The 12,420-nt window shown below is 47.0% G+C and overlaps 1 protein-coding gene across 1 annotated transcript in view; it reads left to right on the plus strand.

Moving 5' to 3' along the window:
* The window catches only part of CDHR3 (cadherin related family member 3), a 60,165-nt gene that overhangs the window by 13,926 nt on the left and 33,819 nt on the right, over positions 1 to 12,420 (plus strand). The window contains exons 5-6 of the mRNA XM_053608703.1: positions 7,743 to 7,837; positions 8,515 to 8,619. Of these exons, the coding sequence (XP_053464678.1) occupies positions 7,743 to 7,837; positions 8,515 to 8,619 (200 nt within the window). The remainder of the gene's footprint in view (positions 1 to 7,742; positions 7,838 to 8,514; positions 8,620 to 12,420) is intronic.

Genomic DNA, 12,420 nt, shown 5'->3' on the forward strand with positions numbered 1-12,420 from the left:
GTCATTAGTGTAAAATTTGTACAAGATGCAAACTTGGGGGCAAAGTGGAAGGAATCTCAGTTGTGAAGACAAATATATTTGAAAACTCTATTTTTAATATATCTCTCCAAATTATGCAGCCTGAATAAGGTTGTGGCCCCTTTAAAAATGCCTCCTAGGTCAGGTTGTTGGCCTTTCAAATGAAAGGCAACAGCCTAGGTGGGAAGCAACTGCAGCAGGTGTTGCCCACTTTGAAGAAATGTAGTGCCTTCCAAAGGGTTTTGAGCTGGGCAGGAGCTTGGGACCCGGGGCTGGAGCTGTGGCTTCTGCAGTGAGCTCAGGAGCTACCCTGTTTTCCCGAAAATAAGACAGTGTCTTATTTTAAGGTGTGCTCCCAAAGGTGCGCTCCGTCTTATTTTCAGGGGACGTCTTATCTTTCCTGTAAGTAGGTCTTATTTTCGGAGGATGTCTTATTTTTGAGGAAACAGGGTATTTGCAGGGGGTGGGGAGGCAGTACTCAGAGTTGGAACAGAAAGTGTTGGAACAGAAAATATGAAATGAAGTATTTTACACCTGTGTTGGAATGAACAGCTGGACAGAAAGGCAATAGCCAGCCTGCAGGCGGAAGGAACCCTTCTCAGACTATAAAAGTGCAACAGGTAGGTATGGTGGCTTATAAATGAAATCCTAGCATTCTGGGAGTTCCAGACATGCCTGAGCAAGAGTGAGAACCTGTCTCTACTAAAAATAGAAAAACTAGCTGGGCATTGTGGTGGGCACCTATAGTCCCAGCTACTCTGAGTCAAGAGGATCACTTAAGCTCAAGAGTTTGAGGTTGCTGTGAGCTATGATGATGCCGCAGCCTCTCTATCCAGGGTGACAGAATGAGACCCTATCTCTAAAATAAAATAAAACAGCAACAACAATTTAGGAAGTGATATGTGTATTATGGCCTTTGTGCTTGGACATTTTATTCTGGATGCTTGGGGGTACTAAATGGGGGTGAGTGCTCAGTAAAAGGAGAAAGGAGATAGGTTAATTTGCTATTGACCAAACTAACTATTGAACAAACAAGGACTAACTTTAATAAAAACACCAAAGCCTGAAGTGACCGAGGCTTTGTTAGTGCCTGTCATCTTAACCTGGTGGGCTCCATGATGTGCTGATGGCAGCAACCAGAGAATGAAGGATGGATTAAAAGAAACAGCTTTAGGACATGTGCACAACCCCAACTTCTTTACAATGACAAATCTCATAACCCTTCTCCAGTTTAATGAAGTGAAATGATGTCATAGATAATGTAAAATAGAAATTAATCCAGAAAGCATTGGTATTTGCTCCCCCCTTTTAAAAGACATTTAAAAATCAAGTGGTGGTACATTGTTTGGACCAAGATTATTCAGTAGTGGACCAGCACTGACCAATGGAGCTGGAATGTGAACCAGAAATGAGTGCCGTATGTGTAATTTTAAATGTCCTGGTAGCCACATAGGAAGTATTAATAAAACAAGAGAAAATAAACTCAATATATCCAAATGTTATTACTTCAACACGTAATCGACATAAAGTGATTAATGAAATGTTTTACATTCTATTTTTTCATACAAAGTCCTCAGATGCAGTGTGTATTTTACACTTACAGCTCATCTCCATTCACAGCAGCCACTTTTCAATGCTTGAGTCACACGGACACGAGGCTAGTGGCTATTGTCCTGGCCAGGCACGGGGTTAGATCTTGCGTTGGCGCCCCTGCCTGGACACTTTCTGTGTGGTAATGAGAATGCAGGGAGGGCAGGGCCCAGAGGTGTGCATCAGCAATGGCTCAAACATAAAGAAGAGAGGAATTATGTGCACGGGAATGATTACCTTTGCTGGCATTTCTTCTCTGGGTGTCCCCACACTTTCTCCACCTCCTGCAGGAAGCTCTTAGAGACTAACCCTCCCCTCTTATTCAATCCCACACTCCCCCCTTCCCTCTCTGCTTGGAAATGGCCTCAGAGACTGCAGTGGAGCCTCCTAGAGACTCTGAGGACATTAATCAGTTTCACAGCTGGAGGCAAAATGATCTAGTACAGCAATTCCTCCCAGTAAAGGGCTTTCTCTTGGCCCTTCCATTGAGGAAGGCTTTTGCATACAGTGAAACGTGCTTTGTCTTCACCAGGGCAGACAAAGGATTAAATTAAAAGAGCAATAACCTAGCTACTAGCTGGGCTGTCGAGAGGGCAGCAAGGGCAGGCACTCAGTCTCTGAGAAGTGGCAGCGATTGTACCTTTGTTCTTCCTAGGAATAAAATCATCATATGCCAGACCTGGCCTTGTCAGGGGTCCCAGCACCATGGGACTTTTCCTGTCCATGGAGCATGAGGGAGGGAACTGAGGCCTTCACCTGAGAACCGCTGTCTCCTGACCCAACTCTTGCTCATCCCCTTCTACCCTGTTCCAGCAAGTTCTGCCATTGGCCTCCCACTCTTTCTTTCCTGAGTGGCAGCACCGCCCCAACCCTACACTTCCCACTCCTTCAGCTCCCCTGATGTCTGGGGCTAACTCAGCAGTACAACTCGAGGTCTTAGGAAAAAGTGTTCTACTCCACATTCTTGTTAAAATGCTCATAAAAGGAAAAAGGAATGGCAGTGGACGATCCCACTCTATATGTGGCCACTGCTGGGTTGGAGAGACGCTCTCAAATAGATGAGACCGCGGTCATTAGGATTAGATCAGCAAAGCCTGAATCTCATAGCATGGGACCCAGGCTGATTAAGGAAAAGGAATGGCAGAGTGGGAGGGTGCCAGATGGGCAGCGTTATCAGGGAAGGATTTCTTTGTTAACAGCATTGTGCATTTGCCAATGTGCTGCTTAAAAACATTCAGGTTCTTGGGCTGCACCTGTGGCTCAGTGGGTAGGGCGCCGGCCCCATATACAGAGGGTGGTGAGTTTGAACCTGGTCCTGGCCAAACTGCAACAAAGAAATAGCTGGGCGTTGTGGCGGGTGCCTGTAGTCCCAGCAACTCAGGAGGCTGAGGCAAGAGAATCGCCTAAGCCCTAGAGCTGGAGGTTGCTGTGAGCTGTGACGTCACAGCACTCTACCAAAGGCGACATAGTGAAACTCTGTCTCTAAAAAAAAAAGAAAAAGAAATTCAGAGCTGTGACACCACAGCAATCTACTGAAGGCAACATAGTGAAACTCTCTCTGTCTAAAAAAAAAGAAAAAAAAAGAGGAAAAAAAATTCAGGTGCTTGTCTATAACCCACCTAGCGCATCCAATGCAACACCAGTAGGAGCCAGGCCAGCGCTTGCAGAGGGGAGTATTATGTGTTTTATAGTAGTTTTTCCTTCCCTTTCTCTTCTACAACTACCATCCCAAACTGACCCAACCCTACACTTCCCACTCCTTCAGATAGGACAGGGGAAAAGAGGAGGAGGATTGGGGCTTTTACAAAATATTCAGCTAAAACTGAAAAATGTAACAGGAATGTGGCATTGCTTTTGTAACTTGCCACAGCCCAGCTGGAAGATTATGCTCTGTCCTGGTGGCCTTCTGGACTGGATTTGGGACCATGAACTCAGTGGCTTTTGGTGCCACTGGCATTCCCTGGACTAGATCCTTCCTTCCCCTTGGAAACTTGCCCTAGCTGGCCTGGAAATTGACTACTCTGTTCCATAGGAGATGGTGGAGGATGAATGCCTTTTTTTGAGACAGAGTTACCCAGGCTAGAGTGAGTGCCTTGGCGTCAGTCTAGCTCACAGCAACCTCAAACTCCTAGGTTCAGGCGACCCTCCCGCCTCAGCCCCATCACCATGCCCAGCTAATTTTTCTGTTTTTAGTGGAGACTGGGTCTCACTTTTGCTCAGGCTGGTCTCAAACTCCCAGGCTCAAGTAATCCACCTGCCTTGGCCTCCGGAGTGCTAGGATTATAGCTGTGAATCACTGTGCCCAGCCAGGAGGCTGAATTCTTATTGCTAGTTTCTACGGCAGGCCTGAAAGCAACTGAGGGCTACAAAAGCAACACAGGATGAATCGCTGGCTGATGACTCCCACTGGGGTGGGGGGCCCAGCCTTCCAGAGTGTGACACCCTCCCCCGCCCCCTCCCCACCCCAGGGAGGCTTACATTTGAGGAAACTGGGCCAGCTGCCTCTCACCTTCCTTTCTCCCTACACCAGTGGCACAATAAAGGGTGGATGGGGCAGGAAGGATGGGCTGGTTGTCTTCCAAACTGAAGCTTTTGTGTCCAAAAGCAAACCATAGCTGCAAAGAGGCTGCAAATAGAGAAACCTGGGGTGGTGGTAAAGGAATATTCCCAGCAGGGAAACCAGAGAGCTTGTCTGACAAGCATTTGTTAACTGAATTGATCTGATTACTCAGGACTTTTCTTAGCCAGTACTGGGACAGAGAGGGGCTGCAGTTGCTTTTCATTCTATTTAATTTCTGTTTTCCAAGAATGAATATCAAGGGAACAGCTTTGATTAAACAAGCCTTTAAAAGAAGGAGAAAATGCCAGGTTTTTCAGAAAGCCTTACTGAGTTGCTGGCAAATGGCCACCTGACACAATATTTTTAGTCTATGGATATTATCTCCTTTCTAAGTACAAAACTGCTATATTCCCATTAACATAGCTCGTAGGTTCAGGAAAAAAAGAAATTAGCCTGGCACTGGAAAAAAAAAAAAAACCCAGGAAATCAGCCTCTTAATAGAAATTAAAAAGAAAATCCTGAAGTCCCCATTTCCGCAGTTCTCCGTACTCTCTCTGCTGCTGTTCCTTTTCTTCCTTCCTCTCTGTCTGCATTAGTTGTTGAGACTGTAGGCCCGACTGGAGAAGTTTTCATAGTCAAGTTTAGCATTACCACATTCAGACAGATTCTTAAAAAGTGTTTGGCACCAGGCTGAGCAAGAAGACCCTGTATCTACAAAAAAATATCCCAAACAACTCTGCAAAGTAGCCAATGTCATGGCACGCACCTGTACTCTCAGCTACTAGAGAGGCTGAGGCAGGGGGATCCCTGGAGCTCAGGAGTTTGAGTTGTCATGTTCTAGGAGGAGGACACTGCAGTCTAGTGTGGGTGGTAGGGTTGAGACCCTATCTCAAAAAAAAAAAAAAAAAAGGCATGATTTTTTTGTTGCTTTTTTGTTTTGTTTTAAGATTCTCTAAGGTAGAAACGTTGATCTCACATAGATGGGCAATATCTAATATCCAGTATTCAACAAATATTTATTGGGCACCTATTATGTACTAGTCATTGGGAATACAGCAGTATGCAAAGTGAAGCCCTTTTCCTCATGAATCTTACCTTCTAAGGAATAGTAGTAGTTAACATTTATTAAGGACTTACCATCTGCTGGGCATTGTTCTAGCACCTGTGGGTCACGACCCACAGGAACTGTATTAAAGGGCTATGGCATTAGGAAGGTTAAGAACCACTGCTCTAAGGCATGCCCTATAATTATTACCCTTTGTGCAAGCTCACACAGTTGGAAAGTGGTGAACCAGGATTCAAATCCAGGCAGCCTGGCTCCAGAGTCAGCAAGTTTAATTTACTACCCTAATTCATGACTCTTGTACTCCAGATGTGTCTCAGAGTCCCCCTTCTCTGGTCCCAGCATATCTTGTATTTGTCCCTATTGGAGCACCTCCCCATATCTTCTTTGTTCCCTCAGTTGACCAGGAACTTTTGGAGGGTAGGGCCTGTCTGTCATCTCTGTATCCCAAGATATTACAGTGTTTGGGACCAACCAGAATTAGAGATTCCTCTCAAAACACATGTGGAAAGACATCCTGATTCAGGTGCATATAGTAAATGCCCCCATGGGTCTCTAAAACCCTATCATTTCACCACATCCAGCTTAGGCCTCTGATTTATGGATATGTGAGGATTCCCTGCAGGGAAGGCTTTGCTTAAAGACATAGGACTGCTTTGTGTGTGAGCAGCTGTAGGCCAGGGCAATTGCAGCCCAATTGATGGGGAGCTTGGGATTTAAACCTCATGCCTTGGAGTGTTGCCAAGGTGCTTATGCAACTTGGAAGTTGAGGGAAGGGTGCTCTGTGGCATTGTCCCAAAGTTTACTCTTAAAAATGGATTGGAAACACCTAAATGAGCAGCAAGAAAGACTAAAATAACCTCCTACAGTTCAATGTTGTGCTATCATTAATTAACCAGGCTGTATATAGGACTTAAGAATAGGAGTAAATGCTCAAGATTTAAATGAATAGAATATTATAATTTTTATTTGAACATGTCAATATTTTGGAGGGTGTGAGTTTGCTCAGAAAAGAACAGAAGGCTATCATCAAAATGATGAGATATTAGAGGTGACATATTTCATCTTTTTTTGTTCTTTTCTGTCTGTCCCAATTTTTATGTAAAAATACATTCATTACAATTAGAAAACCATTATTAAATAATGAACAGAAAGTAAACACTTTTAAAAATGGCTTAAACACCTAATACTGGCCTCAAGGGAGACCTTTAATCTATTTTTTGTGCATACTTTCTTGTACTGGGAGCTCTGCCGTGATCACAACACAGCAAATTGCTGGGTTAGAAACCTTGGCAGGTGTTTCCATTGATGCTAGACTTCATGGGCTGTGGCTCTGGTTGCAAAACTTCCACTGATTATCTGATCCAGAGATCTAAGGCCTCGAGGATAGAACATCCCTCATCCTAGCAGGAAATAATGAAACCTTCTAACCTTAAAGCCCTTTAGAACAAATGGATACAAACATGTAAGCCTCTAGTGTTGCTGCAGCCCTTCATATTGTACAGTGTGCATTCTCATTTAATCCCCACGATGACACAGAGAGCAATGGTCCTATCATCCCTAAGTTATAAGCAAGGAAAGGACTTGCCCCAGATATTGTGGCAAGGACCACAACTTGGACACAGCTTCTCTGACCTAGGCCTTTCCTTTGCTTCTTTGACTCCATCGTGGGAGCAAGGAAGCAAGCTTGGTGAGCACCCATGGGAGACTCAGCAGAGTCCTCCTGTGGGCTGGCCCTTGGTGGGCTGTACAGATATGCCTGTCTGCTCTAGTCAGACCAGGTGGCTCTGGCAGGGTGTCATCAGGAGAGCTGGTCTGAGCACCGGGAGGCAATGATGGCCAACACTCTCAACTACCCAAGGATGTGGGAAGGCCTTTACTAGTGGCCACACGCCAGATATTAGATTTATAAAGCTCTTGTATAGCCACAAGCCAGTTTCCAACCTGTGCTCTAAGCCCTGCTACATGGCATTCTCAGCTCAACACTTGTTCCTTGTTTCTTTGACCATTTCAACAAGTAATCTCTGTGCACATTTTATGCCCTGCTATATATGGAAAGTTCTTTTAAGGGTAGTGACCAGATCCTATTCCCTTTGGTTTCAGCCTGTTACTTAAGGTGTGGTAGGTGTGTTTAAACAGGGTTGGTTACAGCTAAGACATAGAATCTAAGCCAGGAGTTGTCCATTGGGAAAATGAGAACATAGTGAAGAGATAAGGAGACAGAAGCAGAGCCTGTGGGGCCTTTGTACACTTCCGGTAACTGAAGCAAGATCCAATGACAGTTTCTCAGGGTGGAGTCAATCAAAGCCATAGGCTCAGACCAGCAGATCCAGAGGTTTCTTGATTCAAGAGCCATGAAGTCCCAGAGCTGCTCATTTAGACCTCCTCCTGACATGTAAAGAATATTCCCTGGGTTAAGAGTGCAAAGTGGGATCTGAACAAACACATCTTCGGGGGAAATGTGTATTGGTGTATTGCTGATTAATTAAATATTTTTCCTTTGATTTTTAGTATTTCCTGATTTCTCCCTCAAAGAACTTTAGAATGTCTGCTAATGGCACCCTCTTCTCCACAACAGAATTGGACTATGAAGCAGGACACAGCAGGTAGCCTTGGCGTTGCTCGAATACTGTTTATCTGAGGGTGGAGGACAACAGGAGGGACAGTAGTGTACCCGAGGACAGCTGCTCCCAGCGTCTGTGCCTCATCTTAAATTCAGAGGGCAGTGAACCCAGGGAAGAAGTAGGGCATATGGCACCATCTGGAAGGCCCCTTTCCTGTACAAAACCTTCAACTCCAGAGAATAAGATTGATGGTGCGGGAGTGGACGCCCAGGATCAGGAGGATGGCTGAGACCCCTCTGATTGGGAGAGGCAGCCGTCCCAGTGAAGGGGCTGAGTGGCCCTAAAGTAGCGAGGAGGTGGGGTGTGCGGGCCCTGGGGAAAGGCCTGGCCTTGTGAACAAAACCATGTAGGCCTTGGGGGAAGCAGGTGAAGCTCCTGGCTCTGCACCAGGTGTGGGGACCAGGGCCAGTTTCTTCTGCCCTGGCACCTGGCTCCCTCCCATGGGTGTGGTACTCTTGGCCCAGGGACGTGGAGGCACAATGTACCAGATCGCAAGCACTGTGAGGCAGTGGCTGTGGGGAGCCACTGCAGGCTGGGGTGGGGGTTGACAGATCAGGAGAGAGACACCTGCAGGGCATCGCTCCTCCCATCCCACCCACCATCCCTTGCGAGGAAGGGTGAGCAGAGCAGATTCTCTCACTTGCCTGTTTCCCTGACAGTTTCCATCTCACTGTGGGAGTGAGGGACAGCAGAGGCCTCAGAGCCTCCACAGAGCTCCGGGTGAACATCGTGAACCTCAACGATGAGATCCCGCGCTTTACCAGGTAGGCCTGAGGTACGCGGGACTGTAGGCTCAGGCTGCGTCCTTGTTAGGTGGCCTGGTCTCCTTCAACACACGTAATACAAGACAGAGGGATGCCCTTTGCTCTGGCCCTGAGGACAGCCAGAGGCCTGAGCTCTTCAGAGGCCTTCACCTGGGCCTCTGGACTTCCAGTGTCCACCTTTGCTGTCCACACCCACACATTTGCACCTGTCAGGGGTTTATGGATGCGGTGGGACAGGACACATGGCCAGGTGTGTGGCTTGCCACTGTGCACACACAGAAGGCACTTGCACAGTGGTGCTCTCCATGGTAATGACAGCAGAATCCTAGGGCGCATCCATCAGCTGAGGTTCCCTAAAGTCGCACTGAGGAGAGGTCTGTTATACCGGTGCCTGCCCACTACCGCCTGTGCTGAAGGGTCTTCCTGCCATGGTGGCTCTGGAACAGAGATCTGGCTGTGTGGTAGCTCCTGTGTCCGGCAGAGGCAAGGAAGGTAAATGCTCCTGGTAGGGGCAGTTTGTGGAAATGTGCCCCCTCAGGCACAAAAGGGAGACTTGACCCAGGGGGAGAAGGTAGGACTCTCAGCTAGCAGATGGCACTCCAAACAGCCTGGCTTGCTGGTTAGAGACTCTGTCTGCCTTACTCTCTAATATGGGCACAGTGGCAAAACCACCTGCCTGGGGGTTAATTGGTGTTATGCGCCACAAATAGATTTAGCACTGGGTCCTCCACCAACAAAAAGCCGTTAGCCCCCAAAGCAGGGTGGATGAATTGCAAAAGTATTCCAAGATTGGGAGGTATTAAGGCCACCCCACTTCCAGGCTAACCTGGTGCCACTTGGCAAACACACTGCAATTGTGAAACTTCTGGATGTCAGGGTCTACAGCCCATTTGCAGGTGTCAACATGGAGGGCACAGCAGCAGATAAGCTCCCACGTGATGCTGCCCATCAGCACCTGTTGCCAGGTTAGACTCTGAAGGAGAGCGCAGTCATTTCTGTGATAGGTTGTTCCAGGAGCTCAGGCTGGGCAGCTTATTAATAGTTGTGACATCTCAGCCCAGACTCAAGCTCAGGTATTAGCCCATGGACTCTGCAGATTCTTCACTAATCCCTAGAGGAAAATGATGGCTGCTGTGCTGAGGCCTCCCTGAGGCCTTCCCCACACGCCCAGTCTGTGAGGACAGAAGCAGGTTAATAGGGTTGCAAAGTGAAAAATAATAAGTTCTCTCCAGGGGCAGCGCTTGTAAACCATCTGGTTTGTACTATGTCTTCCAAAATACAGAAATTGACCTCAGCAGAGAGAGAACATGACCTTGGCTGGTTTGGGGGGCACCCAGAGGTCAGGCTGGAACTCTCTGGTTCTCACTTTTGGTTTGAGTGCTCCATGCAGGCAGGGAGTGGGATCTGTATGAGTGTCTAATTCTTTTTTAATTCAGTCAACTTTATTTCAGTGTTCCATGGGCGGTGGTAGGGACTTTGACAGCCCTCACTCTGAAAAGAGGATTTGGGTCAGGGTGGCTGCCCTGAAAGTGCTTAGGCCACCAATTAGAGTCAGCTGTCTGCACTTGGCTTTGCTTCTTTGCAACTTAGGTGTTGACTCTGAGGGCTTTCATGGTTCCCCTGAGCTTCTGATTTTCCTTTCTCCCCAAATCAGTGCTAACACTAACAGTAAGTTATTTAATTTAGAATTAACAAAATGAATTTGAGTGTGAAACAGAAATGTAAAATGTAGAAACAGCCCTTTGACCTTTACCCTTTGTTAAACTCCTGCAATTAATGCAACAAAGGCACGTCCTATTTCTTACCTGTTTGCTGAAAATGTCTCATCATTTTATCCTGGGTGGTGACAAATATCAGAATGCTTTATGGACTCATGATGTGCACTCCAGGAGTCTGCTATTATAAAAGCTAGGCACGTTATTATGAAAGTACCTGACGTGTTTACTCTTTACCTGTGTGTAGGGCTTGCTCTTTTGCAGAACACTTTATTTTAGAGGTGGGTAGGTAGGTCTTTCTCCCCTCCTGCCCATTTCTTTTGTATTTACCCTCAGTCTTTCTCCATCTGGTGCCTGACAGTGCTATGCACACCTTAGGCACTTACTGAATACTCATTCTGGCAATGAACCCATCCAGTGCCATCCAGAACTCACATCCTTTCTCCCGAGTGTGGCCTGGCCCGTCACCCACCCCTCGCAGGATCTGGTGGTCAGAGGCACTGTAGGAGAATGTAAATGGTATTAGAGCTTCACCTTGTCAGGGTGGCTGCTCAGCCTCTGGCTTCACTGTGCTGTGAATAAATCTTAACTGTGGTCAGGTCTTTATGTTGAATGGTTTTTTATATATGCCTGGATCTTTGATCTCCAAATCAAATAGACCAAAGATTTTATCTTCTGCCAGGCTCAATATCAGGTTAGCCAAGGAGAAAATTTTTCACCTGAGGAGCTGTACCAACAGCCACTGCCTACGTAGTCCCTTCCTGGGGATCTGAGTTCCTGGAGCACCCAGCATGGACTAGATGGGTCTTCAGAGCAGGGATTCCTGAGCAGTGGCGTTGCTGGTGTGGCGCTGGACACTTCTTTGCAGCAGGGGCTGTCTTGGGCCTTGTAGGATGTTTGGCAGCATCTGTGCCTTCTACCCCCAGATGCCAATAGCAGCCCCTCCCCGTGTTGTGACAGCCAAAAAGAGGGAAGGTGCGATGGAGGGGATTTTCCTCCCTCCGTGTTGTCCTCTCTCTGTCCTATGAGAGACTGGGAGCTGAAAGTGTCACCTCTAGCACTGCCTGTGATAGTCCTTCTCAAAAGTGGAAGCATATACAACCCCCTGGGTGGCCTGGTCCAGTGGCCTGGGGTGGGTGGGCCTGAGATCTGCATTTCTAACCCGTCCCTGGGCACACTTGGCGCAGCGAGGGCACAGCTGTGAGCAGGACAGGTATCTTGGTGGTCTCTGTGTGGGAGGCTAATGGAACCCATTCAGAGTAACCAAAGAAAATACATACTCTGTGAGAAACACAGGCTGTGCCGGAAGAGACAGAAGGGCATAGCCCAGTCTCAAGAGCTGCAGCTGCCTTCCTCTCTCCGCTGGCTCTGGTTCAGATCCCTGCCGCTATGGACCCACTCCACTTTGCCTATTCCTGGACCCATCAGTGGCCAGTGCCACAGGATTCCCTGAGAAGGAGATGTGTCAGGGAGACCCCGGAGTGACCTCTTGGGCTGGACAAGGTTATTCTCTCCCAACAATGGAGTGCACTTACAGAAGATCACCTCGTGAAAGGAGTGGGAGGACCCAGGATCCAGAGAGGCACCTGGTGCAGTGGGCGTGGGGAGAGGGCCCAGATTCAGGCTTTCTCTGCCTGCCTCTGACCCTCACTAGAGGGACCCTCTCATTTCTCCTTCTTCTGGCCCTACCCACCTCATAGGGATGCTGGGATAGAACTGCAGAAACATTCTGAGCTCACAAAGTGAATGCAATAATTTAGAACTGAGATATAGTGTGCCCTCTTCAAAGAAGATCCCACATGGGAAAAATCGCAACATAGGTTTGAAATGAACTAGAAAATTAGAGGTAAAAATTTGCCCTCCTGAAATCATTTTCATTATTTATTATTAACAATAATAATTATTATTTTAAATAATAATAATTGTGCATTAACAATTACTCAATTTACCCAAATTATGTAGTTGTTAAAACTCCTAACCTGTTTTATTACTGGCCTTTTCCAGTGGCCTTGGTCATCTGAGGAAGACAGGTAAGTTAGTGATTTGGGGTTATCTTGTCAGAAGTCATTCTTAGATAACAGTCATA

The sequence above is a fragment of the Nycticebus coucang genome, chromosome 11 (assembly GCF_027406575.1).
Source record: "Nycticebus coucang isolate mNycCou1 chromosome 11, mNycCou1.pri, whole genome shotgun sequence".
NCBI lineage: Eukaryota > Metazoa > Chordata > Mammalia > Primates > Lorisidae > Nycticebus > Nycticebus coucang.